The following is a 23993-nucleotide window of genomic DNA, read 5'->3' as shown; positions in this document are numbered from 1 at the left end:
CGTGAATTGATCAACAATAAAACTCACAGATCAGCCTTGTCCTTTGCTGGTTTTGCAGAAAATTGAAGAAAATCTCTCCAGCTCATTTTTTTTTGAGATTTGTATAGAAGTCCTGCAGTCTGCAGGCAGCACCTTGGGTGCTTCCAATCTAGAAGCAGTAATTGTTTTCCAGAACACGCAGAAATCTCATCTTAAAGTCCAAAAAACTAATCAAGCAAGATAGAAATGTGTTACCTATGCCTATCTCCTCACCCCACTGTTCCGCAGCAAGACCTGAAATAAGGTCCCTTGCACCAAAATACTAGTCTTTCCTTATTTTAGCCAAAGGAGCAGTTTCTCGGTCATCCAAAATGTAATACCATTACCTGATTCACTCTAGAAGTACATGGCACTGCACACCCAACATCTCCTCCTCAGCAGTAGGCTGGGATTGGAAACATCAGTACTAATGAGCTCAAGACTGTGGTCCTAAAGGCACAGCCCCCTTACGGCATCACTACTGCACACGTATTGCATGTATCCATACCATCAGCATCACTTCTTTGGCAATCAGCCCACTGTAAAGCCCAATAACTGCTCAGTGGTGAACAACAGGGGAGACTTTCTACCTTCCAGCCTCAGCTTTTAAGAAAAGGAAAGAAAATCTCTTAAGTAAACTGCATTTCATAACCAAAGCAAAGATGATAATCCAAACTACCAAAGAGAAACACCACAGTTCCCCAAAAGAAGACAAGCAAGGTACTCCCTGAGCCAAGGTGGTGACCCTTCACTACAGCCAAAGTCTTACGGTGATGTACCAGCAGCTCCCGTGGTAGAAGCAGTGCACAGACACTCCAAGGGGTATTCCCCTAAGAAGACAGTGCAGCCAACAGCCCAGCTGAAGTGCCTCTACACCAATGCACACAGCATGGGCAACAAACAGGAGGAGCTGGAAGCTACTGTGCTGCTGGAAAGATATGAGATAGTGGCCATCACTGAAACCTGGTGGGATGAATCCCATGACTGAAGTGTGGCTATTGAGGGCTACAGGTCGTTCAGAAGAGACAGGCAAGGAAGGAGGGGTGGAGGTGTTGCCCTTTATGTCAAGGAATGGATAGACAGTGAGGAGATGTCCCTAAAACCCTCCATGGTGTCAGATGAGACAGTTGAGAGCCTGTGGGTGAGGATTAAGGAGCAGGTATGAGGGACAGTATTGTGGGTGTTTATTACAGACCACCTCATCAGGATAGAGAAGCTGATGAGGCCTTTTACAACCAGCTCCAAGTAGCCTCACAACTGCAGGCCTTGGTTCTTGTGGGGGACTTCAATCACCCAGATATCTGCTAGAAAGGCCACACAGCCAGGAATACACAGCCTAAGAGGTTCCTCCAGAGTATTGAGGATAACTTCTTAACCCAGCTGGTGGAAGAGCCAACAGGGGGAGAGGCACTACTGGTTCTAGTACTGACGAACAAAGAGGGACTGGTGGATGACATCAAGGTTGAGGGCAACCTCGGCTGCAGTGACCATGGAAAGATAGAGTTCAGGGTTGTGGGTAACATAAAAAAACAACAAGTAGGACTTGAACTTTGGAATTCAAGAGGGCTAACTTTGTCCTTTTCAGGAAACTGCTAGGTGAAATCCCATGGGCTAGGGCCCTGAAAGGCAAGGGGGCTGAAGAGAGCTGGGCAATATTCAAACATTGCCTTCTCCAAGCTCAGGACCAGTGCATTCCCAAGAGCAAGAAATCAAGCAAGGGAAGCAGGAGACCTGGGTGGTTGAGCAGGGACCTTCTGAAAAAACTAAAGTGGAAGAAGGAGGTTTACACTGAGTGGAAGAAGGGACTGACCACTTGGGAGGATTACAGAGATGCTGTTACACTATGTAGGGAAGAAACAAGGAAAGCCAAGGCCTCCTTAGAATTAAAATTGGCAAGAGATGTCAAAGACAACAAGAAGGGGTTCCTCAGTTATATTGGAGGCAAAAAGAAAACTAAAGAAAATGTGGGGCTGCTGTTAAATGAGTCGGGTGCCATGGTAACAGAGGATGCAGAGAAGGCTGAGTTGCTGAATGCCTTCTTTGCTCAGTCTTTACTGCTCAGGCCAACTCCTAGGAGCCATGGACTTTGGATGAATCAGAGAAAGTCTGGACTAAGGAAGATCTTCCCTTGGTGGAGGAGGACCAAGTTAGAGATCAGTTAAGAAGGCTGGACATCCACAAGTCCATGGGTCTGGGTGGGATACATCAAGGCCTCCTTAGAATTAAAATTGGCAAGAGATGTCAAAGACAACAAGAAGGGGTTCCTCAGTTATATTGGAGGCAAAAAGAAAACTAAAGAAAATGTGGGGCTGCTGTTAAATGAGTCGGGTGCCATGGTAACAGAGGATGCAGAGAAGGCTGAGTTGCTGAATGCCTTCTTTGCTCAGTCTTTACTGCTCAGGCCAACTCCTAGGAGCCATGGACTTTGGATGAATCAGAGAAAGTCTGGACTAAGGAAGATCTTCCCTTGGTGGAGGAGGACCAAGTTAGAGATCAGTTAAGAAGGCTGGACATCCACAAGTCCATGGGTCCGGATGGGATACACCCGAGAGTGCTGAGGGAGCTGGCAGAAGTCATTGCAGGGCCACTCTCCATCATCTTTGAGAGGTCCTGGAGAACAGGCAAGGTGCCCAAGGACTGGAGAAAGGCCAATGTCATCCCTGTCTTCAAAAAGGGCAAGAAGGAGGACCCGTGAAATTACAGACTGGTCAGTCTCACCTCCATCCCTGGAAAGGTGATGGAACACCTCATCCTGAGTGTCATCTCAGAGCATACGGAGGAAAAGAAAGCTATCAGAAGTAGTCAACATGGATTTACCAAGGGGAAGTCATGTCAGACTAACCTGATAGCTTTCTATGATGTCATGACTGGTTGGATAGATGAGAAGACGGCGGTGGATGTTGTCTACCTTGACTTCAGCAAGGCTTTTGACACTGTCTCCCACAGCATCCTTGTAGCTAAGCTTAGGAAGTGTGGGTTAGATGAATGGACAGTTATGTGGATTGAAAACTGGCTGAAAGACAGAGCTCAGAGGGTTGTGATTAGGGGCACAGAATCCAGCTGGAAGTCTGTAACAAGTGGTGTTCCCCAGGGGTCAGTACTGGGTCCAGTCCTCTTCAATATATTAATCAGTGACCTGGATGAAGGGACGGAATGTACCCTCAGCACATTTGCTGATGACACAAAACTAGGAGGGGTGGCTGAAACCCCAGAAGGCTGTGTGGCCATACAATGAGACCTGGACAGGCTGGAGAGTTGGACCAAGAGAAACCTAATGAAATTTAACAAGGGCAAGTGTAGGGTGCTGCACCTGGGGAGAAATAACCCCCTGCACCAGTACAGGTTGGGGGCTGAGCTGCTGGAGGGCACCTCTGAGGAAAAAGACCTGGGAGTTCTTGTGGACAACAGCCTGACCATGAGCCAGCAATGTGCCCTTGTGGCCCAGAAGGCAAATGGCATCCTGGGGTGCATCAAGAGTGTGGGCAGCAGGTCGAAGGAGGTCATCCTGCCCCTCTACTCTGCCCTGGGGAGGCCCCATCTGGAGCACTGGGTCCAGTTCCAGGCTCCCCAGTTCAAGAAGGACAGGGAACTGCTGGAGAGGGGACAGCAAAGGGCCACAAAGATGATTAAGATGCTCCTCTCCTAATTATAGGAGCATGTTAATCATCTTTGTGGCCCTTTGCTGTCCCCTCTCCAGCTCCTCTCCTATAATTAGGAGAGGAGCATCTCTCCTATGAGGAGAGGCTGAGGGACTTGGGTCTTTTTAGTCTTGAGAAGAGAAGGCTTAGGGGAGATCTAATTAATGCGTACAAATACTTAAAGGGAGGGTGTCAGGAGGACGGGGCTGGTCTTTTCTCAGTGGTGCCCAGTGACAGGACAAGAGGAAATGGGCACAAACTTGAACATAAGAAGTTCCACCTAAACATGAGGAGGAACTTCTTTACTGTGAGAGTGGTAGAGCACTGGAAGAGGCTGCCCAGGGAGGTGGTGGAATCTCCTTCTCTGGAGACATTCAAAACCCACCTGGACACGTTCACTCTGCAACGTGCTCTAGGTAGACCTGCTCCGGTGGGAGGGGTTGGACTAGATGATCTCCAGAGGTTCCTTCCAACCCCAGATGATTCTATGACTCTGCCACTCCCAGCTCAGAGAAAGACCTTACCTTCTCCTAAGCCCCATCCTGTATCCAAAACCTTTTTCTCCAGGGAAATTTGCCTCTATTCTCTTTGCTGCCACTGGGCAAGGACTAGAAAGACCATCTGCTGGGACTCATGATGCCTCCTCATTACCAACACCTGCCTGCTAACTACTCACTCTGAGCAGGGAAACCTGTGTCTGACCCCTTGGTGATGCTGACCACGAGATGCAGGGAGGCTGAATACAGAAAGATTATAAAACACATTTCCAATTTCCCCAAATTTGCCAAATTTCCCCCAAACTCCCCTTTCTCCCCTTTACTTTGGCCGCAGTCACAAAGAGAGGGCAGGAAAAGGACTAAGAGTTCTGATCCATAGCTCAGCACTCAAGAAAGTGACACTTGACCACATTCATGTTTTTCTTTAAAAAAAGAGAAAATTAAAAGGACAGAACATATGAGTGACAGTTGCTGCTAGAACAGTCCGAGTCCATCGGCATCCCAGATGCTGAACAGCCTCTAGTTGAACTGAACAGGCTTCACTATTATATTTAAAACTAATACATGCTTTGTAATGCTTATCAGCTGGAGGGTTTTCAACGGTTTTTCCCCACTAATGCTGCAGTTTCAAAACCATTTAGGCTCATTTCCTTTGACTTGAATCTATTTTAATCAGAGACCAGGATACTTGACTTAAATGGTTTGTATTAAACCCTTCATAAAACCAGCCATAAAACTGCATGCACAAAATAGCAAATGGATCTTCAAGTCAGAAGTAGAAAAAGCTGAAACTTTTCAAATCCTCCAGCAAATTCAAGCCTATTTCATAACCAGACCAACTGCTCTCTCACAATACCAAGACAATTGAGCCCTAAAAAAAAAAAAAAAAAGCAATAACCAAAACACGCTCCTGAAGTTATTACACAGATAAAAGACACTAAGGTATGCAGCTGCACTCAGTACCCACAAATTCTCTCAAAGTATTAGCCCAGCTCCAAAACGATGTGTATTTAATAAACTGCTGTGTCTGCTCTGTCCCCTCCACCACCCTCCCATGCAATGATGGATAGTGGCACTGAGGAAGAATACAATGCAAACCTAAAAATGTCAGAATTAATCCTTTTCTTCCCGCCCCAAGATCTGAAAAAACATTACTTCTCAAATTAATTCTCACAAAGTAACGCTGGCTCCGCTAGAAGTCAGAGTGCTGGATGAGAAATGAAAATAAGAAGCTCAGACTCAGGTAACTGCTAGAGAAGGTCTCACTTCAAGGATTTGTCATTGTGGTGGGATTTGCATATCATACAGCCAAAGGTGCAATTTGCTCCTGCAATTCGTTTTGTCCAGACGAACCGTGCCAGCAGAACTGGAGGCTGGGCCTCCGTTCCTTTGAAAACTCATCCAAACACGTCTGTTGTCAGTGGTTGACAGCCTTGGAAACTCTGAGTGGCTGCTTGAAATTCATATGGAATGCGGAGAAGTGATGGAACAAAAGCTCTCCATGTGCTCACATCCTTAACAATTTGCCATTTCGCTGGAGATGTGGAGCTGCCTCCCTTTGCTGCATGATTTTCAATGGTTTGCAGATGCCAAGCAATAGCTTTGTCACTGTCCCAACGACACGGGCATCGGACACGTATCTTTCAGAATCTAAATCTCTCTCAGTTCATTTTTTCATCAGGGATTTCTCTTCGGCCCTGGACAAATTGACACATTCCCATTTTGAGGAACCCTCTGCTAGCCATATCTAAAATTAACTTTCATAAAGATAAACTTACAGCATGTCTTTTCTCACACTCTTAACAAAATGATGTGGCATCTCATTTAAAGTCTATTCTTCTGCGGTGCTTAGCAGGTAAACATCACCATCACCATCAGCTTAAAAGGTCATGCTGGAAGAATAGCAGAGAAAGGATACTGCCACCTGAGCCACTGGGTTCCTTCTAAGGTGCCTGCACACATCTCCAAGAGGAGATACCCCAGCAACATCCCAAGAGGAGTCCTGTGAGGGGCCAGAGAGCCCCCGAAGTCTTCCAGGGACATGAAGGAGCCGACAAGGGAGGAAAAAGGGAAAGTCTTTGTATACATTTGCAAGGTAATAAGCTCCAAAAAGCTCAGCGAACAGCCCTTTGCTGATGAAGGCAGGTGTGAGCTTCTGAATGCATTACTACCACCCAAAATAATGCATTGCTTCAGGAAAAGAAAAAGAAGAGCAGGGAAAAAACCTTGCTGCTTTTCCCTGATAAATCATCATTATGAACTATTTGAGTTTCAGCTAAACTCCAGTGGATGCTCATCACGGAGCATGGCCCCATGAATGATGAAGAGGGAAGAGTGAACAGTATCACATGAGAATATGAAAGCAACCATCACTCCCAGCTCCTGGGTGACACCTAAACCCATGCACTCCTCCATGGAGCAACTGGTTGGACGATAATCTGGTATAGAACTTACTTGGTTGGACGATAATCTGGTATGGAACGATCCAGTGAAATCTTCTCACTGAGGTAGGAGTTGTAGCCATATTTTTCATGGGGTCCCTTCGCCTTCTCCTCCTCCTCAGGGGACAGGGTGGCTGGAAGCCCCCCTTTACCACGTCCACCATAGCCTTCAATGAGACCAAGTGACTTGGACAGACCTCGAGAGAAAAAAAACCACCATCACTGTTAAAATTCACCACTGTTATCTCCAAGCTATCAAAGTAACAAAAATAATCTGAAAATCCAGGGTGGGTTGTTTTGGTTTTTCGAAAACATCTCATATTTTAGTTCTTTGACCCAATGCTGGAACAAAAATTACCCAAATCTTGAAATCCTTCATGGCTCAGACACACTGCTCCCTATAGCCCCGCCACCAGCATCCCACCGATAACCTGTCCCAGGGATCTGTGCATTTATTTAGTTGTTAGGAAGGTTATTTAGGCCTCCTTCCCACTCTCAGAGAGGTAATTACATATAAGGTTAGATGTCCCCAGGAGAAGGATAGGTTGAACACAGAATAAGAATAAAATAGGGTTGGTTAACTGCCAACTGAATTAATTTTTGCTCAGTATGAACAGTGAACAGCATACAAATGTTATGGATTTAAAAACAATTTCCCCTCAAAGCTTTCTTATCTTTTCAAGTATAGCATTCCCAGACCTTTATCAAGCTGAATTATTTATTTATATCTGCATAGCCGAAGGAAATAGGCAAAGTTAAAAACGAGCTGCAAAAAAAGAGCTATATTGATGATTTGGTGGTGATTGTGGGAAGCCACGTTCATGCTCATGTTATTATTTATTACACAGGACACATAGAATTTTAATATTTTTCATTAGCAGAGACTCACCCTCTTCTTTTTGTCAGAAACCAAAAAAATATTGATGGATGATCTTGTTCTGTTTCTTACTTTTTTTTTTGGTTGGTTGGTTTCTGTTGTTGTTTTTAAATCAAGACACCAGAGTATGCTCCCCCTTGCTTTAATGGCAGAGCCCTGACTTTGGGAGCAGAACAGCCTGTCGTCCCCACTGATGCTTCTGAAGGGGCAATAACCTTGAGGTTACACACAGGAATTCCTGATCCAAGAGCGTGGTCCAGCCCCCAAACTTACCATGGATTTCCACTGCTCTGGACAAAACACTGTGACTCCCCATCTACAGGACATAGATTTAAACACTTTTTTCCTCAAAAAGTAATGTTGTGAGGCAGTAAGAAAATCACCTATGAATGTAACTCACAGTTTGAAGTACTTAAATAGAAATTATTATTATTATTGTTATTATTCCTTCTGACAAGGAACCTCTAAAGAGCTTCCCTGCCAGGGAGCTTCTGAGAATTGATGGAGTCCCTCTGACCACGCTGGGGTTGATTAGATTTTATCCGAGGACAATAATAACAAATCAACGGCAAGGATTTGCAGGCTGTGACGTGGGGATGGATTAGATACCCAAGGGGCCTTTTTCCATCTCTAGGCTCAGCCACAGCCAGAGGAGTAAGTGAAGAAAGCTGGGAAAGGTGGTAGTTTCGGGCGTGCAGAAGGCCAGCAGATTGCTCCATCAACTTCCTGACCCCAAAGGGGCAGAGGGACACGGTTCAGCTCACTTCCAAACAGAAGAGATACCAATTTCATATCAGACACAGACTCCAAGAGAAATAAAACAGATGATTCTTCTCAAAATGTCTATTTCTTTATCAAAATCAGACCTTTTCCACTCAGGAGCAGCTCACCTGTAGATGAGCACCTTTCCTTAGGGTACCCCAGATCATATCCTGCTCTTTCTTACACCAAAAAGACACAAGGGCTTCCCCAGTTCCTCAGCAGAGGGTTTTACCACTCCGCACACACACATTCTAACAGAAATTCAGTTTAGATTTTAATTCCTTCTTCTTCACCTTCCCCATGAAAGGTTTCTAGCAAAATCTGTCAGAAATTGTCTTACTGCCTACCAGTGCTAGTTCTTGGCCAGAAAGACTGGAACACAGAGACGTGAAGTCCTTCCAGAGTATCTGGCATGCTCGTACTTCTACTGTGGGTATCCTCAGGATCCACCAGTTTGCTTTTAAAGCTTGGGTTTGCTTTTCTTTATTGGTTTTAACAGATTTCTCACTTCCCCAGTGATTTTGCTGGTGGTGCTTTGAATCTGCACGTCAGTAAGGGCTGAACAGAAGTGGAAACCTTCCCCTTATTTCTGCATCTGAACTACTGGGTCCTTCCACTATAAACCCCGTAGCATTAAGTACAGAGAAATCCGTGTCATTGAGCCAAGGGAATCAATCAAGGAGAACGACTGATACGTGTTGGGATGGGCACTGGCAGGAGACCATCATCCTCCCTCTCGCTGCCACCCAGGACAGCAAAGGCACCCACAGGGATAGCAACGACGATGAATATTCCCCAGGGAGATGTGACAGGGAGGATCTTGGTGCTGGTTACACATCCCATCCTCAGCTCGGGCTGTCGGAAGGGCTCACCCGTGCCACTGGGATGATGCACTTCAAAGCAACATTCAAGGGACGTCTGGCAAGAATGATAAATCACGTCCAAACAGAAGAGGAAGAAATCTGCTTTCAGCTGCCTGAAAAGCTGCCTCAGGAGAGGCAGGACTGAAAACAAACGATTACAGCAGAACCCACTGATCCGTTCCTTCATTCACTTTTATTAGCCCCATTTTAGCACTGCACAAAGAAGGACACATTTCTGCAAGGTTTCACTAGAACTTCAGAAATTATCCACAGCCGTGTGGTTCCTTCACGCAGGCAGAACCCCAGGGAAAGCTCCTTCTCCACAGGGAGCTCTCTGAGCTCTGCATGACCCACCTTTGGGTGCACAGACATCCCACACACACTCCCCAAGCCTGAGGGAGAGAGAGCCCAGCAGCCACCTTCCAGAGAGGACTCCCACATGCAATCGTGTCTCTTCTTCTCTTTGCTCCCCTTCCTCCCATTGTCTCACCTCATCTCTAAATCGCCCATTTCAGTTCCTGCTCACACCACTCACACCACAGCAGGGCCCTGGCCCACATCAGGGGCCCAGAGCTACAGGCCACAGGCTTCTGGAGGTACCACATACACCTTCTGCCATCTCCTGTTTGCCCTCCACAGCCTGCATGGAAGCGCTGTTTAGGTCTCAAAGTACAAGCGTAACGCTACAAACGAATGATTAAGGGGCTCTGGTGATGCAGAAGCAGAAAGGGGACATCACCTCCAAAGCCAGTCACTCCCCATACACAACCGTCCAGGGCTGGTTTCCAGCACAGCCTTCTGCAGTGGCCTCTTACAATTACATGCTTGGAGCATCTTCACACTTTGAAAAACTCCAGCCTTTTGCCAAGCCTGCTTAAAATCATAGAATCATAGAATGGATTGGGTCAGAATGGATCTTAAAGATCATCCAGCGCCACCCCCTGCCCTGGGCAGGGACACCTCCCACCACACCAGGTTGCTCTAAGCCCCATCCAGCCTGGCCTTGAACCCCTCCAGGGATGGGGCAGCCACAGCTTCTCTGGGCAACCTGGGCCAGGCTCTCACCACCCTCACACCAAACAAGTTCTTCCCCACATCTCAGCTCAATCTCTCCTCTTTCAGTGTCAAACCCTTCCCCCTCATCCTATGGCTCCCCTCCCTGATCAAGCGTCCCTCCCCAGCTTTCCTGGAGCCCCTTTAGGGACTGGAAGGCTGCTTTATTGGCCCAGAAGGGCCAAGAGTTACACACAAAGACATAATGAGCAAGAAAGAGCAAGAGCATGATCCCATGAGTTTATTTCCTTGAAGAACTGGGATAAAAAGTAAAGAGTAGGAACCGTTCCCAAACACAGACCAAATGCCTTATGGTTCTGGGCAGGCACCAAAGAATAAGTTCTGAACCACTGCCAAAAGTCTCTCCTGATGCCTGCTCCAGCCTATCTATGGCAATAAACACCACTAATCCCCCACCAAAAAAGCCTGATCTTTGGAGTGAATTCACTCCCTAGTGACTTTTGCAAGCCCATGAGAAGGTAATGGGCTGCATCACCATTAGATGTTCAGTGTGGATCAGAGCTCTGAACAGTTGTGTGCTCATCCTTCCCTCATCCTTAAGCCACTTTCACCCAACAAGTACCTTTGAAATGAAAACAGGATATTTTTTTCAGAATCTCTTAAAACATCTGAACTTTGTATTGCTCTTATATTGAAGGAACACAAGGAAAAAAAGACACAATGTAGAGCTGCTCAGATCTGAGCCACTCCTGCTGGAACGGCCAGACATCAGATTCCCTGGAGACTGACAAAGAGTTGGTTTTTTTCAAGATGATATAAAAATTTAATCTCTACAGCAAAATTATTCCTCAACCGAGTACAGTTATAGTAAATATATTATTCTCTCCTTAAACTAGCAGCATATTTCATAAGAGACAGGAATTTTCTAGGATAGAGAAAAGCCTTTGGTAAAATACAATATAAGGTGATACACAGCCTTCATTTATACAGCACCCGGCTGATGGGCCCCCCGGGCAGCAGGCGAGAGGAGAGGGAAGAGGATCTGAAATTGAAAGGCATTTATGAGAAACTGGGGTCCTGAGCCTTAAAACTGGGGCTGGAGGAGGTTTAAGAACAGGAGGAAACAATATAGGAAAGATTATTTTTTTATGTCATCCCTCCTCATTTGTTTATGTCATCCTGCGGCACGAGTTACTGAGTACATGGAGCATGGGCTGAAAAGCACGTTCCTGGAGGAGAGAGGGACATGAAGCCCTTCTTCTCGAGAAGGAATAAGTAATACTGAAAGGACACTGAAAAATAAGGGAAGCATAAAGAGAAAATGAAAGGAGATGTCTTTGAAAAGCACAGCTCTTATTAAACTAAGCACCATGGATCTTCCAGCCCAAATGGCTCTCCCAGGGACATCTCTTCTGGCCTCGCGTCAGCCAGAGACCCAAAGGCCAAGACAAAATTTCTGACAAGAGTTAAAAAAGCAAAACTGATGAGGTCAATGGCCTGATCCCTGTCACACTCGGACACCGCCTCTGTGGGACCTCCCGGTGATGACAGAAAGGGAGGAGACAACAGAGGGGCTTCCAGGGGTATTTTATGAGAAACTAGAACAGATACCACAGGGCGAAATGTCAGAGGTAATGCCAGAAATTATGGAAAACTGCTGAAGTTTTTAGTGTTGTCCTGCTGATCACTGCAACTACAGACTATTAACAGGAGGACTCATTAACGACAAGGGTAATTGGCAGAATAACAGGCACTAATTTTCCTTTGCAGCTTTGGTGGAACCCGAGAGCTGGGATTTATTCTTTTCTTCCCTGCAGCAGTTTCTACACAATTTTGACCCAGTCTTTGCTCAGACCTTTTGTTTATTAGACTAAATAACGTGAGTTCCTCTGACTGGAGGTTACACCTAGGGAACACAGAACCCTGCAGTGTTAAAGGGAAATTCTCCTGGGAGTGTGAAATCCAAGCAGCTCTAACAGCTTTCTTTGCTCCCGCCGCCTCCCCAAAGCATCCTTGTACTCCTGCAAAGGAAACCAAAAGTAGCAGTAAAGGGATTAGAAGAGAAGAAATTACATTCTTGATGGGAAAAAAAAAAAAAAGAAATTAAAAAAAAATATATATAAAAATCAGCTTGAATACTAGAATCCAGAGGAAAAACTAGTATTCCCCTGAATCCTATATAATTCTATATATGCTAGATATGTTTTTTCCCAGAGCTGACCACTTATATAAAATCAGTATATCCCCCAAATCAGACGCTGCTGGAGGCTTCCAACAAACCCCCCCTTGCTTGAGGATCACTGCTGTCACCTTCTGTTTGGACAGCTCTTTCCCAGTGAGAAGAGTCTTTTATCTGAACATCTCTGTCCACTGCATGGATCCTACAGAGCTGTTTGGTGTCCGTGGCCATGCAAAGTATTTGTGGGGTTACTGCAGAGATAAACACCAACATCAGGACCAGAGAAAGGGGATTACAAGAAAATTTCAAAGCTCTGGCTTCCCACTAAATGATAAATATGAACTCAAAAAGAAAAAACAGCAGATGAATGAATGATGCTGGGCCCACGCTTGGTAAGCAGGGATTTTAGCCAGACTCAGACAAACTGAAAATACAGCATATTTTACCTGTAATCCAACACATTTCACCTCTAAAAAAAGTTCCTGTGTATGTAAAATGATTTGAATAATTCTCACTAAAATAAATTTGTCCAATGGACACTTAAGGTTTCACTTCAATAATTGTGACAGATGGGTGCGAGAGAATTGTGTGCATTTTCCAGCAGCCCAGCCAGGCTACCTGGGACAGGCACAGCTCCTCGTTATTAAACATATTAAATGAACATCTGTATCAAGAACATTTTAAGTACAGCTGTGCTTACATCATTTTGGAACAGTCAGACAACGTCAAGTATTCTTCCCACCTTGTCCTCTACGAAAACGACAGGAGTAGAGAGTACAAACCACAGAGTTTGAAGTCTCGTTTGAAATATTTTAACATAAATATACATTTATACACATATATAGGTATAAATGCACATACATGCACTTATTCAGAATTGAAGTTTTCTTATCTATATGGAAATGGAAACACGGAGAAATTACCTTCAGAGCCAGAGGGAGGATCAGCCCCCGTTGCAAGGAGAATATAGTCATCAGGAGAATGTCAAAGCCAGTCTCACCCAGTTCAGGCCATTACACTCCCAACTTCTGGCTGCAAATGATAATTTCCCCGATCAGGATTTGCCTCAGGCACAAAATAACAGAAATCCTTCAACTGGCCAAGGCTGTTCAGTTCAGAGGAATGATTTAGTTGATTCTAAAACCTGGGACTAGTAGAAGAGATTGAACATAGATCTTTGCTCCCTGAAAGTCTGAAGGCATTAGCGTCTACGATTCTGCTTCACATTTTTAAAATAACTTGTTGAAAAAAAAGGTAGGTCTTAGCAACAGAACTGGGTTAGAGTCAGAAAAGCGTAGGCTGGAAAAGCTCTGTGCGGCTCAGCAGGGAGAACGGGCAGCGCTTCATGGGAGATACACGTAGCAATGTTCAGGTACAGAAGACAAGACTGAAGGTGATTTATAACCCAGGGAAAACCCCGGAGACATGAGAAGCATTCCTGGGAATTTAATTAGAACAATGGTCTTCCCCAGGATGTACTGACATAACCACCCCAGGAGAAGTCCTGCTGCTGGGAGCTCCCCCTTTCAAAGAGAATTTCAAACCAAGAGGCCAATGGCTTACGGTTGGTGAAAAGGTTTGTCTCAAGGTGACCAGTGACACCCCGCTGTCCCCAGCGTGGTCTATGGTTTCGAGCAGAGATGGCTTTACTGTGTTCTTCCTCCTCCACCTCCTGCCCCAGAACTCTGGGTTTGCATCCCAGAGCATCCCTGTATCCGCTGTGGGAAAAGCGACTCCTGTGACCAGCATGCACTTGGTAGCGCTTCTGGGGATGAAATATGCTGTAATAAGCCACATCATTACATCAGCAGGTGCAAGATACATGCGTTGTAAGAAAATATATCTATTTTGCAGGCAAGGCATTGATAGATTGGAAGCAGTTGCCAAGTAATGGAGTGACATATGCAGCACCAGCCGCTGACTCGCAATTCCAGATAACGGGCTCGGATCTGCGACGGGGGGTGGATGAAGTGTATTTGCAGAAAAGTTGAAGAAAAGAATGTGTTGCGGCAATCTCACTTGCACGTTATGACACAAATACAAATTTATATCTCTGAGTAACATATGGGGCCATCATAGTCTGGAAATATCTGTGTTATTTACTGGAGAGAAGGGCGGGGGGGGGGAAGGGAAAAAGCAGTAAATCACAGAAAGGAAAATCAGGGTCAAAAACATCGCTAAGATCATTTAGGGAGACAACTGACTCCAGGCACACTCCATCCGTGTTCAAGATGCTGAAGAACTCCTGAGAGCTCACTTTATTAAGTCCTACCTAAGGCTTCCAAGGATTCAATCTTACTGGGATTCAGGCACAACCATTTCCCACCAACACATGGCCACACATTTCCATTGAGCGTTTAGAACAGTCCCAAGAAATCTTCCCACTCTTATTTCAAATTGGCATAAATAATCACAAAGAACCGTCATGCTCAGGAAGGAATAAGAAAGCAAAGAATAGTTTCATTTAGCGAGGGGAGGGAATAATTCATAGAAGAGCACCCAACATGACCAGACACTAGTAATGAGATCTAATTAGAGAGACCAGATGCCCAGCAGAGCCCAGATGCCCAGCAGAGCCAGTTCCCCCCAAAATCCCAGGGCACACAGCTTGATCCAGAGGTGACACGGCTGGATTTGTACAGCTTAAAGCCACCTTCTTGGTGAGACATTCCAGCATCAGCAGCCCGTGTTCAATTTATTTCAAGGACCCTTTCTCTCCACTGTTGGTCATTCAAGTGGCTGCAGACAAAATGCTCCCCAGGCTTCTCCCTCAGGACCTTTCTGACCTCTTTCCCCTCTTAAGACCAGACCGGTAACACAAGAGCAGGGGTGGCTGCTCCACTACAAGCTGTAAATCTGGGACTGACCTGCCGAGGGTCTGGGACAAGAGGGGGACTCCAGGCACACGACTGTTGCTGAGGATGCTCTGGGAGAGGTGAACACAATGAGACACCACAGCTTCTCCTCAGGGTGCCAGCAGCGAGGTTAAAGAGCAGCACTAAAGGCTTTGCCCAACGATATATCTGCTATGAGTTAACATACAGCGATCTAAAACCTGATGAAGTATCATAAGAAGAGTGTGTATTACTGCATTAGCAGCCTCCCCGTGCAATCTAACATAAACCATGGCAGGACTTTGCATTACAAATCTGACACCATTCCAGGAACTTCAGAGATCTATTTAGGGGGCATGACCACTCGAAAGACAGACCAGGTTCCTGGTCCCTGCACCAAATGGTGCATTTCTCAGCACTGGTGAGGCCCCACCTCAAGTGCTGTGTCCAGTTTTGGGCCCCTTACCACAAAAAAGACATTGAGGTGCTGGAACGGGTCCAGAGAAGGGCAAGGGAGCTGGTGAGAGGTCTGGAGAGTAAGGCTTATGAGGAGAGGCTGAGGGTGTTCAGCCTGGAGAAAAGGAGGCTGAGAGGAGATCTTCTCGCTCCCTGAAAAAGGTGTTCTCCCTGAAAAGAGGGTGTAGCCAGGGGGGGTCAGTCTCTTCTCCCAGGGAACAGGCAATGGGACAAGAGGAAATGGCCTCAAGTTGCACCAAGGGAGGTTCAGGTTGGATATCAGGGAAAATGTTTACATGGAAAGGGTTATCAAACCTTGGAATGGGCTGCCCAGGGAAGCGGTTGAGGCACCATCCCTGGAGGGATTTAAAAGCCAGGTTGACATAGTGCTTAGAGACATGGGTTAGTGATGGTTTTTATCAGTTAGGTTGATGGTTGGACTAGATGATCTTGAAAGTCCCTTCCTACCTAGATGATTCTATGATTCCGTGATGATTGATTCAACAAACAATAAAGTGCCAGCTCTGCACCCAACAGGCTCTTCTGAGGCACCCAAACTGTTCCCACATGTGGCTCAGTGTCCACAGGATGGCCAGGGACACGGGAGCTTGAGCAAGAAAGGCCAAGGGCAAAAGCTATGGTGCATATTTATGTTGGTCAGCCCTGAGCCTGTTTGGGTGATGAATTAAGCAATTGTCTGCAGCTTTATTTTTAGCAGGCAGATTGCAATTCAAGCAAGTACAAACTATCTCACTTTCCTGCCAGAGCTGCCCAGCAATAGCTCTGGCAGGACATGCCAGACCGTGCAAGACTTACAAGAGAAGATGAAGGAGCAGCAGGGGCGGCAAGAGCAGCAATTCTGCCCAGAGAAGTTCCAGATGCCCCGTCGCTGGAAATGTTCAAGGTCAGGCTGGATGGGGCTTTGAGCAACCACTGGAACTAGATGATCTCTAAAGGTTCCTTCCAGCCCAAACTATTACATGGCTTAGTGATTCTGCCCTGAGGACTCCCCGTTTATTCTGAGGCCCAGCCCAAGCATCAGAAAGCACAAAGGGAAATTAGGACACATTGCTCATTACAACACCTTCTTTAGAATAGGCAGTTTAAGAAGTTCCCAAACTCTTCCACCCTCAGCAGCAAAACATCATTTCTGCTGATGCAGTGATTTGTGGGGCTGTTCTCCACCCTCCCAGGCAGTCAATCCCACCAGCCATGGCCAGAAACCTGGGGTCAGATGAACCTTTTGTCCGACTCCGTGTTGGCTGCTTTATACTCCAGTGTAAAATCAACTTCTTTGGGCAACGCAGTCCATTCCCACCCCCACCACAGCCCTTCTGCAGCCAGGCAGAGCTGCTGCTTGGGCACAGCACAGAGGTGCTGGGCTGCAGTGCCAGCACAGGACCAGGCAGCCAAAGGCAAGGAAACAAAAACTTGTTAAATCCATCTCACCCCCAGAGAAACTGTGACCCCAGTTACACCCACAGCAGGACAGGACTGCCCCTGGGAACTGGAGCAGAGCCACAGGAACAGATAGGGAAAAAGGAAGAGAAATAAACCAACAAAAACACAAGCCAACATTTTTTAAACCCCGTTAAAAGGTTAAAAGTAATATTTTGCACTTTTATTTTCACAAGGAATCTGTTATTTCCAGACCGTGTTTCCATAACAAGCTGTTAGTGTTTGTGGTTTCTTTTAATGCATGTTCTTGTTTTCCTTTTTGTAACACATTTCCTCTCTCTATAGATTACCCTGTTGGAAACGGGAAAAATAAGTTGCCATTTGGTAAGAAAGGAAATGAAGAAATACCACACTCTAGCGCAGACATCATAAACACAAAGCTGCCTGCTCCGGTTTGGGTTTAGTGGTGATGTGATTTGGGTTGATGGTTACGTGTTAAAGATTCAGCATGGAAACTGTCAGCCCCACACATGGGGCATCTCCTCCCCAGAGCCCCTGGGAGCTGGGGATGGGGAAAAGGGCAGAAAACTGGGAATGGTCCCCAAACCCCTGTAAAACCTCGTAGAGGCTGAGAGCAACCAAGGGGCTCCCTCCTCCTTCCCTGGTTCCCACTCCTGAAGACTGGGGAAAGGAGGCAATCCAGGGTGGTGTTTATAAGGCATGGCCCCAAGCAGAGTACCCCGTCACTGAGACAGCGTGCCAAAAAAGATGGGAATCAGTGGGAAAGAAAGGTATGTGGGTCTGTACCCTGAGAAATACCACTAATACCTCTACAACTACCTGAAAGGAGGGTGTAGAGAGGTGGGGATTGGTCTTCTCTCCCAAGTCACAGGCGATAGGACAAGAGGAAACGGCCTCAAGTTGTGCCAGGGGAGGTTCAGGTTGGATATTAGGAAAATTTTTTACACAGAAAGGGTTACTAAGCCTTGGAATGGGCTGCCCAGGGAAGGGGTTAAGGCACCATCCCTGGAGGTTTTCAAAAGACAGGTTGACATGGCTTAGTGATGTGGGGGGTTCTTTTGATTGGTTTTCTTTTGGTTGTTTTGTTTTGTTTTGTTTTGTTGTTAGGTTTTGTTTTGTTAGGTTGATGGTTGGACTAGATCATCTTAAAGGTCCCTTCCAACCTAGACAATTCTATGGTTCTATGATTCTATACTATCCCTCCCTGGGCTACCCCTAAATCTGCCCAATAAGCTATTCTTTAAAGACCAACATCTTAGAAAAGGGATGACATTGCCCACAAGAGGCTTTCCCAACAGAACGAACCTCTTGAAGCCAACACGTAGCGATGATGTCAGCACAGCTGCAGAAACTCAGGGTTAATACGTGCATCTTCAGCACATACCTCTTCCTCCTAATTGCGTTTTACTGAGCTGCGAACTTACTACTTACTTTTTAAGGTCAAGAAAGTCTATTTTACAGGGTTTTGCTTAGTGCCTTTAATTTCTTTTATAATACTTGTTCTGGCTGTGCTCAGATGCTGTTCTCACTCAGCGACCGAGCCAATTTGTTGCTGGTTTACTGTGTGCATTCAGTGCTCTCAGACACACAGGACGCCCCAGAGAGCTGCTTTTGCTCTTCAAATTTCTTCCCATCTGTTTGTGCTTTGCAAGCAGGTCATAGGGGTGACACGCCATGACTTGCAACAACTAAGGGCAGAAGTAAAGGCAGTAATTTGGTCATCAGAGAGAAGTATTCTCCGCTGCGATGCCTTTACTCTTGTACACATCTGCCTCCTCCAAACACACCTATTATTAATCAATTCAATGTAATATATGCATTATTGTAACGAACACATGAGCACAACAGATACTCTTCAATAAAAACCTGGAATTTATCTAGTATGTTTTAGTCTCTGTGTGGTGAAGGCAAAGCTTTGTTTAAATTCCCATACTTTGCTACCAAACCCAAGTTACTGAACTTGGTGAAACTATTCAAGTGCTTAAATAAAGCATAAGCTTAAATGCTTTGCCAGATGAGGGTCTTGAAAAAGGAAAATTGGAGCTTGCTCTCTACCGTCAATGCAAATTTATGAATGGTTACGCTGTGCAGCATCGGGAACAATTCCTAAGAGGCCACAGATCTGTGACTATTTAACTTTGTGTTTCTATAGAGAGCTTCTGATGATAGGCACTAACTGCTTTAAAAACATAATTAATGCTCAGAGCACTCCTGAGAGGGAGCTAAATATATGACTCGGATTTTAAGCTACCTGAAGTAACACGGTCCTTCTTCTTTTCATAAAACACGTGGTAAAACAGAATACATGGAACAACAGGGTCTCGGTCTCATTGCGTTGGGTGTTCCAACAGAGCACAAGAGAAAACATATCTCATTCCTTTTCTAGATGGCCAAACACAGAAAATCATAGAATGGTTTGGGTTTGAAGGGACCTTAAAGATCATCCAGTGCCACCCCCTGCCCTGGGCAGGGACACCTCCCACCACACCAGGTTGCTCCACGCCCTCTCCAACCTGGCCTTCAACCCCTCCAGGGATGGGGCAGCCACAGCTTCTCTGGCCAACCTGGGCCAGGCTCTCACCACCCTCACAGCAAAGAGTTTCTTCCTGAGATTTCATCTAAATCTCCCCTCTTTCAGTTCAAAACCACTGACCCTCATCCTACCACTATAAAATAATTTGTACAAGGTGACTCAGACAGAAAAGATTGGTGTTTAGAGACAGAATCTGAGTTCTTACCTCCAGAACAACCTGCCATGGCAGGGTGGTTTCCTCCAGAGTCCTCCGCTCTTGAGTGACCAACACCAAATGGCAGGTAACGCTGATCGCATGGCAGCTCTGCTTTGACCACCTCCAAGAGACAACCCCATGCTTGCATGGCTGACTTGGAAGGACCAGATCAATCCAGATTGGTTTTTGCAAATGCAGTGTTTGTAGTCTTTTTTTGAGAGCAATGCATTCAATTGAAATGACAACAAGAAGCCCCAGAGGTGGAACAAGTGCTGAGGTTTGTGGTGTCCCCATGGGCCAGCCTCTATAAGCCTTCTGCCCTGTGGCAGAGATTCCCACACGTCCCAGGGATATATCCAGTGCCACCAGCATCAGGACAGTGCTTGTCACTTTGCTTTCTGGTCCCCAAGGGAAAGATAAGAGGTATCACAAAACATGGCCTTTGCCAAGCCCCCTCCCTGGGAGGAACTGTCCTGCATTTGCCACACGGTGCTGTGACTTCCCAAGCAGATGGAATCCTCATCTCCATTTCCTCCTCCAGCCCTCTAGCACACATGCTTCCTTCTTTCTCTTTCTATCCTATCTTCACCTTATTTCCGTCCCCTAAAATTCCTGCTGATTGGGGCAGTCTCCCTTCTACACCACGTCCCTTGAAGACTTCACAGTCCTTGTCCCCTCCCAGCCACCTCCTGCCTCCAGGACTGCACACCCTGTCCCAAATCACCACCAGAACCTGCCCTGGAGGAGTCAAGATCAGGCCAGAGACTCCCACCTAGATTGCAATGAATATAAATTAATTAACCCCTAAAAACTGTGCTAAGGAGTAACCATGTAGCTCCCCAGCACATAGGAATCGACTTTTCTTTTTGTGTCAATAGAATCACAGAATCACAGAATGACAGAATTATCTAGGCTGGAAGAGACCCTCGGGATCATCGAGTCCAGCCATCCACCCTACTCTAAAGTACTCCCACAGTACTTACAGTTTAAATAAATAAATAAATAAATGCTTTGCCATTGCTTGTACTAGACACGCCAGGAGAAAGTCAAGTTGTTAAGGCTGTATTTTAATTAATCCCAAAATTCATCATCTTAAGCAATTAGGGAAGTATCTTGCAACCACTTGAACAGTATGTTCTATCTTCCTCTGGCTCTCCCACCTATCCAGGGAGAGAGGCAATTAACACCCGCCTCGCAGAGCTGCCCTCTTCACCCTTAAGCAGATTTAAGGACTTAAGGGGAAAAAAGGTTGTTGTACAATACCCAGGGTCACCAACCTCATTCAGCGGCTCCTTGCCTTCCCAGGTCAGGGTTACCAAGGAACCAGATTCCCAGTGGAAAACACTGTGTGATGGACTCTGAGCTGCCTAATCCTGAGCCCCATCCCCTCACTGCTCAATCAGGGCCTGGACGTGCCATCGAAAAGATGCCCTAAAAAGATGCCCTTTCTCAGAAAAGGAGGGTTATTACTTTACAGTCTCTCAAACAATTACAAATCCAATGCAGAGAATGAAAACCAGACCTTACTGGGAGCTCAGAGTAGACAAAGGGTACTGAGGACCTCAGCCAGGGACATCTTCCCTGAGCAGAAGAGGGTCATGGCCCTCCCCTGGTGCTCATGAGGGCTGAAGGGGATTTTCTCTTTTCCCCGACTCCTTCCCAAAGCTCCTTCCAGGTTCTGCCACTTTTTCTCTCCCTACTTGCCATGACAAAGCCTCCCACGCACCCCGATCTCTGCAGAGACTGCCTTCCCTTTGGGGAAATTATTTATTTATGAGCAAAACACGTCTCCCACTTCAGGTGAAGGTCATGAGGGAAAAAAAAAAAGCATTACATTCATTTCTCTGTGTTTACTTATTAAGGATATACCACCTTTTGACAAAACCCGAGAGCAACTCAGGTCTGCAATTCAAAAAGAATATGAAATGTTGAGCAGGGAGTGAGGGAGGGTCATGGGGCAGGGAGCCACTCTCCCAACTCACCTTTTGGGTTTAAATTTTTAGTTTACAATACAAGTCTCAAAGTGGAACATGGAAGATGAGAGTATTTCCAGCACTTGCTCTTCAGTGGTGCTTTCCAAGTGTCAAGTTTTCCATCACACCTGGAGTCCACACCTCTGCTTCCACTGTGAGCACCCGGCACCGCTGCGACAACCCCACACGCATGGTCCCCCCTGCGACCACAGGGACCACAGCCCTGGAGCTCCATCCACAGACCTTACCTGTGAATCATCCAGCCCTTCCTTCCCCTTCCCCTACACTTACTCTACCACAATCCATCCCTCCTCTCAGGCATCTCAACCCTACGTGTGTTCAAGGTCCTCAGAAACACCCTCCCATGATACCAACATCCTGAAGGATCTTTTTTCTATCAGAGCAAGGAATATTCGTTGCTATTAAAGCCTCTAATGGCTGACAAAAGCCATCCCTCTTCCTCAAAACTGATCCTTCTCACTTGAACCTGCCATGTGAGTTTACCAGCAGACAACCCTGGGTACCAAACCCCTTTTATTCAATGTAACTGCTCTGAGCATAACGTCAGGCTGCTCCGCATTTATTCCTCTGATACACCCTTGCTCAGTTTTCAAATTATTGATGAAAACATGTTACCATCAGAAACCCAGATTCCAAGCTACCACACTGAACATGTTCAAAGGCTGGTGCTGCTTTGGCACCAATCCACAATTCAGGTGTGCACTTGGGCTTGAAAAAAAGACTGCAGCACTTTGAAATCTGAAATTTGGAGCTTTAACTTCATAACTCTGTGAGAGTTTTCCCTGGAGGAAGCGCAGAAGGAACCCATGATCCTGAGGCGATGCTGGTGCCTCACTGTGCTCCCCGGGAACTTAAAAGCAAAGCCATTAGATTAATTTGCATGAGTAAAAGTAAGTTATATGCCTCACAAACCAAAGTCGTGATCCCTAAGTGGAAGGGCAGGCAGATTGCAACGTGCACAACAGCACCTGAAGGCACCACGATATTGGCAGTTACTCTCCATACCATCTTCTACAGATTAAAACATGTCTCTGAACTGCTGAACCCAAGTCGCTAATGGCTTCGGAGCAGTCTGACTTCACAGGAGTCCTTCACCTTATTTCAGTTAAGCCTCAAGACAGATTCCTTTTTATCTAAGACTGACCAATTTGCTGAGGGTCACTGCCATTTGGAGCTGAATACTCACTGCATCTCATTTCCTATGCAGGGGAAGTTTTCTCTGTGACACATCACCCCCATTACTACTTGTACCCATTATCACTTCTCGAAGGTACCAACCTAATTCTGCTCCCCAGGAAAATAAGGAGCAGTTTCAACCAGACTTTTTCCCATGTGCTTAACAATCTGTGCTGGGTGGGGTGAAAGGGAAGGGGAGAGTAAGACACACAAAAATACAGCCCCAAAAATAATAAAAGTATTTCATGGAATCATAGAATGATTAGAGTTGGAAGGGACCTTAAAGATCATTGAGTTCCAACATTGAGCAGGGACACCTCCCACCAGACCAGGTTGCTCCAAGCCCCCTCCAACCTGGCCTTGAACCCCTCCAGGGATGGGGCAGCCACAGCTTCTCTGGGCAACCTGGGCCAGGCTCTCACCACCCTCACAGCAAAGAAGTTCTTTCTAGTATCTCACCTCAGTCTCCCCTCTTTCAATTTAAAACCATTAACCCTCTTTTTATCGCTACACTCCCTGATAAAAGAGTCCCTCCCGAACCTGTGTTGCTCAAGGTTTCAGCTCCAAACTGGGTATAATTATGGGACTGGAAAGAAAGGCACATGTAGCTTGATCTACTAGAAAATATCTGCTAAAAAAAAAGGCAAAAAAAAAAATTATCCTTGTTAAAAGGTCAGATTCCTGAGAGGATACATTTAGGACAGTACCACGTCCTTTAGGGCAAACAGTTTGTCATCTGTCATACTTTCAATTCATGCTCCCACGTAATCAAGAACAGAGGTAAAACCCTCAGGACGAGAGTATCTGACAGAAGAAAGGACAATATATGCTTACTAATTTTTCAAAAGGTCTCAGGGCAAATTCTCCATTTTTTTCATGGATTAGAGTAATTAGTTAAGTCATTAATGTATAGTCTGTGCAGCAGTGTGTCATTTTATTGTTTATTTGTACCGTGCCCAGCTCAATGAGATCTTGATACATGACTGGGTTTCCTAAACACTACCTGCGTACAAACAGCTAGTGACAACAACAATAAACATGATATATTTAAGGTGACTGCATCCAGGAAGACGATGTTAATCAGGAAAAATTTATC

At 45.9% G+C, this 23993-nt stretch overlaps 1 protein-coding gene across 1 annotated transcript in view; it reads right to left on the bottom strand.

Annotated features, from left to right (window-relative positions):
* WBSCR17 (Williams-Beuren syndrome chromosome region 17) overlaps positions 1-23993 on the bottom strand; it is a 239382-nt gene that overhangs the window by 170282 nt on the left and 45107 nt on the right. The window contains exon 2 of the mRNA XM_014953329.1: positions 6608-6791. Coding sequence (XP_014808815.1) covers positions 6608-6791 — 184 coding nt within the window. The remainder of the gene's footprint in view (positions 1-6607; positions 6792-23993) is intronic.

The sequence above is a fragment of the Calidris pugnax genome, unplaced genomic scaffold (assembly GCF_001431845.1).
Source record: "Calidris pugnax isolate Ruff unplaced genomic scaffold, ASM143184v1 scaffold133, whole genome shotgun sequence".
NCBI classification, from domain to species: Eukaryota; Metazoa; Chordata; class Aves; order Charadriiformes; family Scolopacidae; genus Calidris; species Calidris pugnax.
This window is presented reverse-complemented; position numbering and strand designations above follow the sequence as displayed.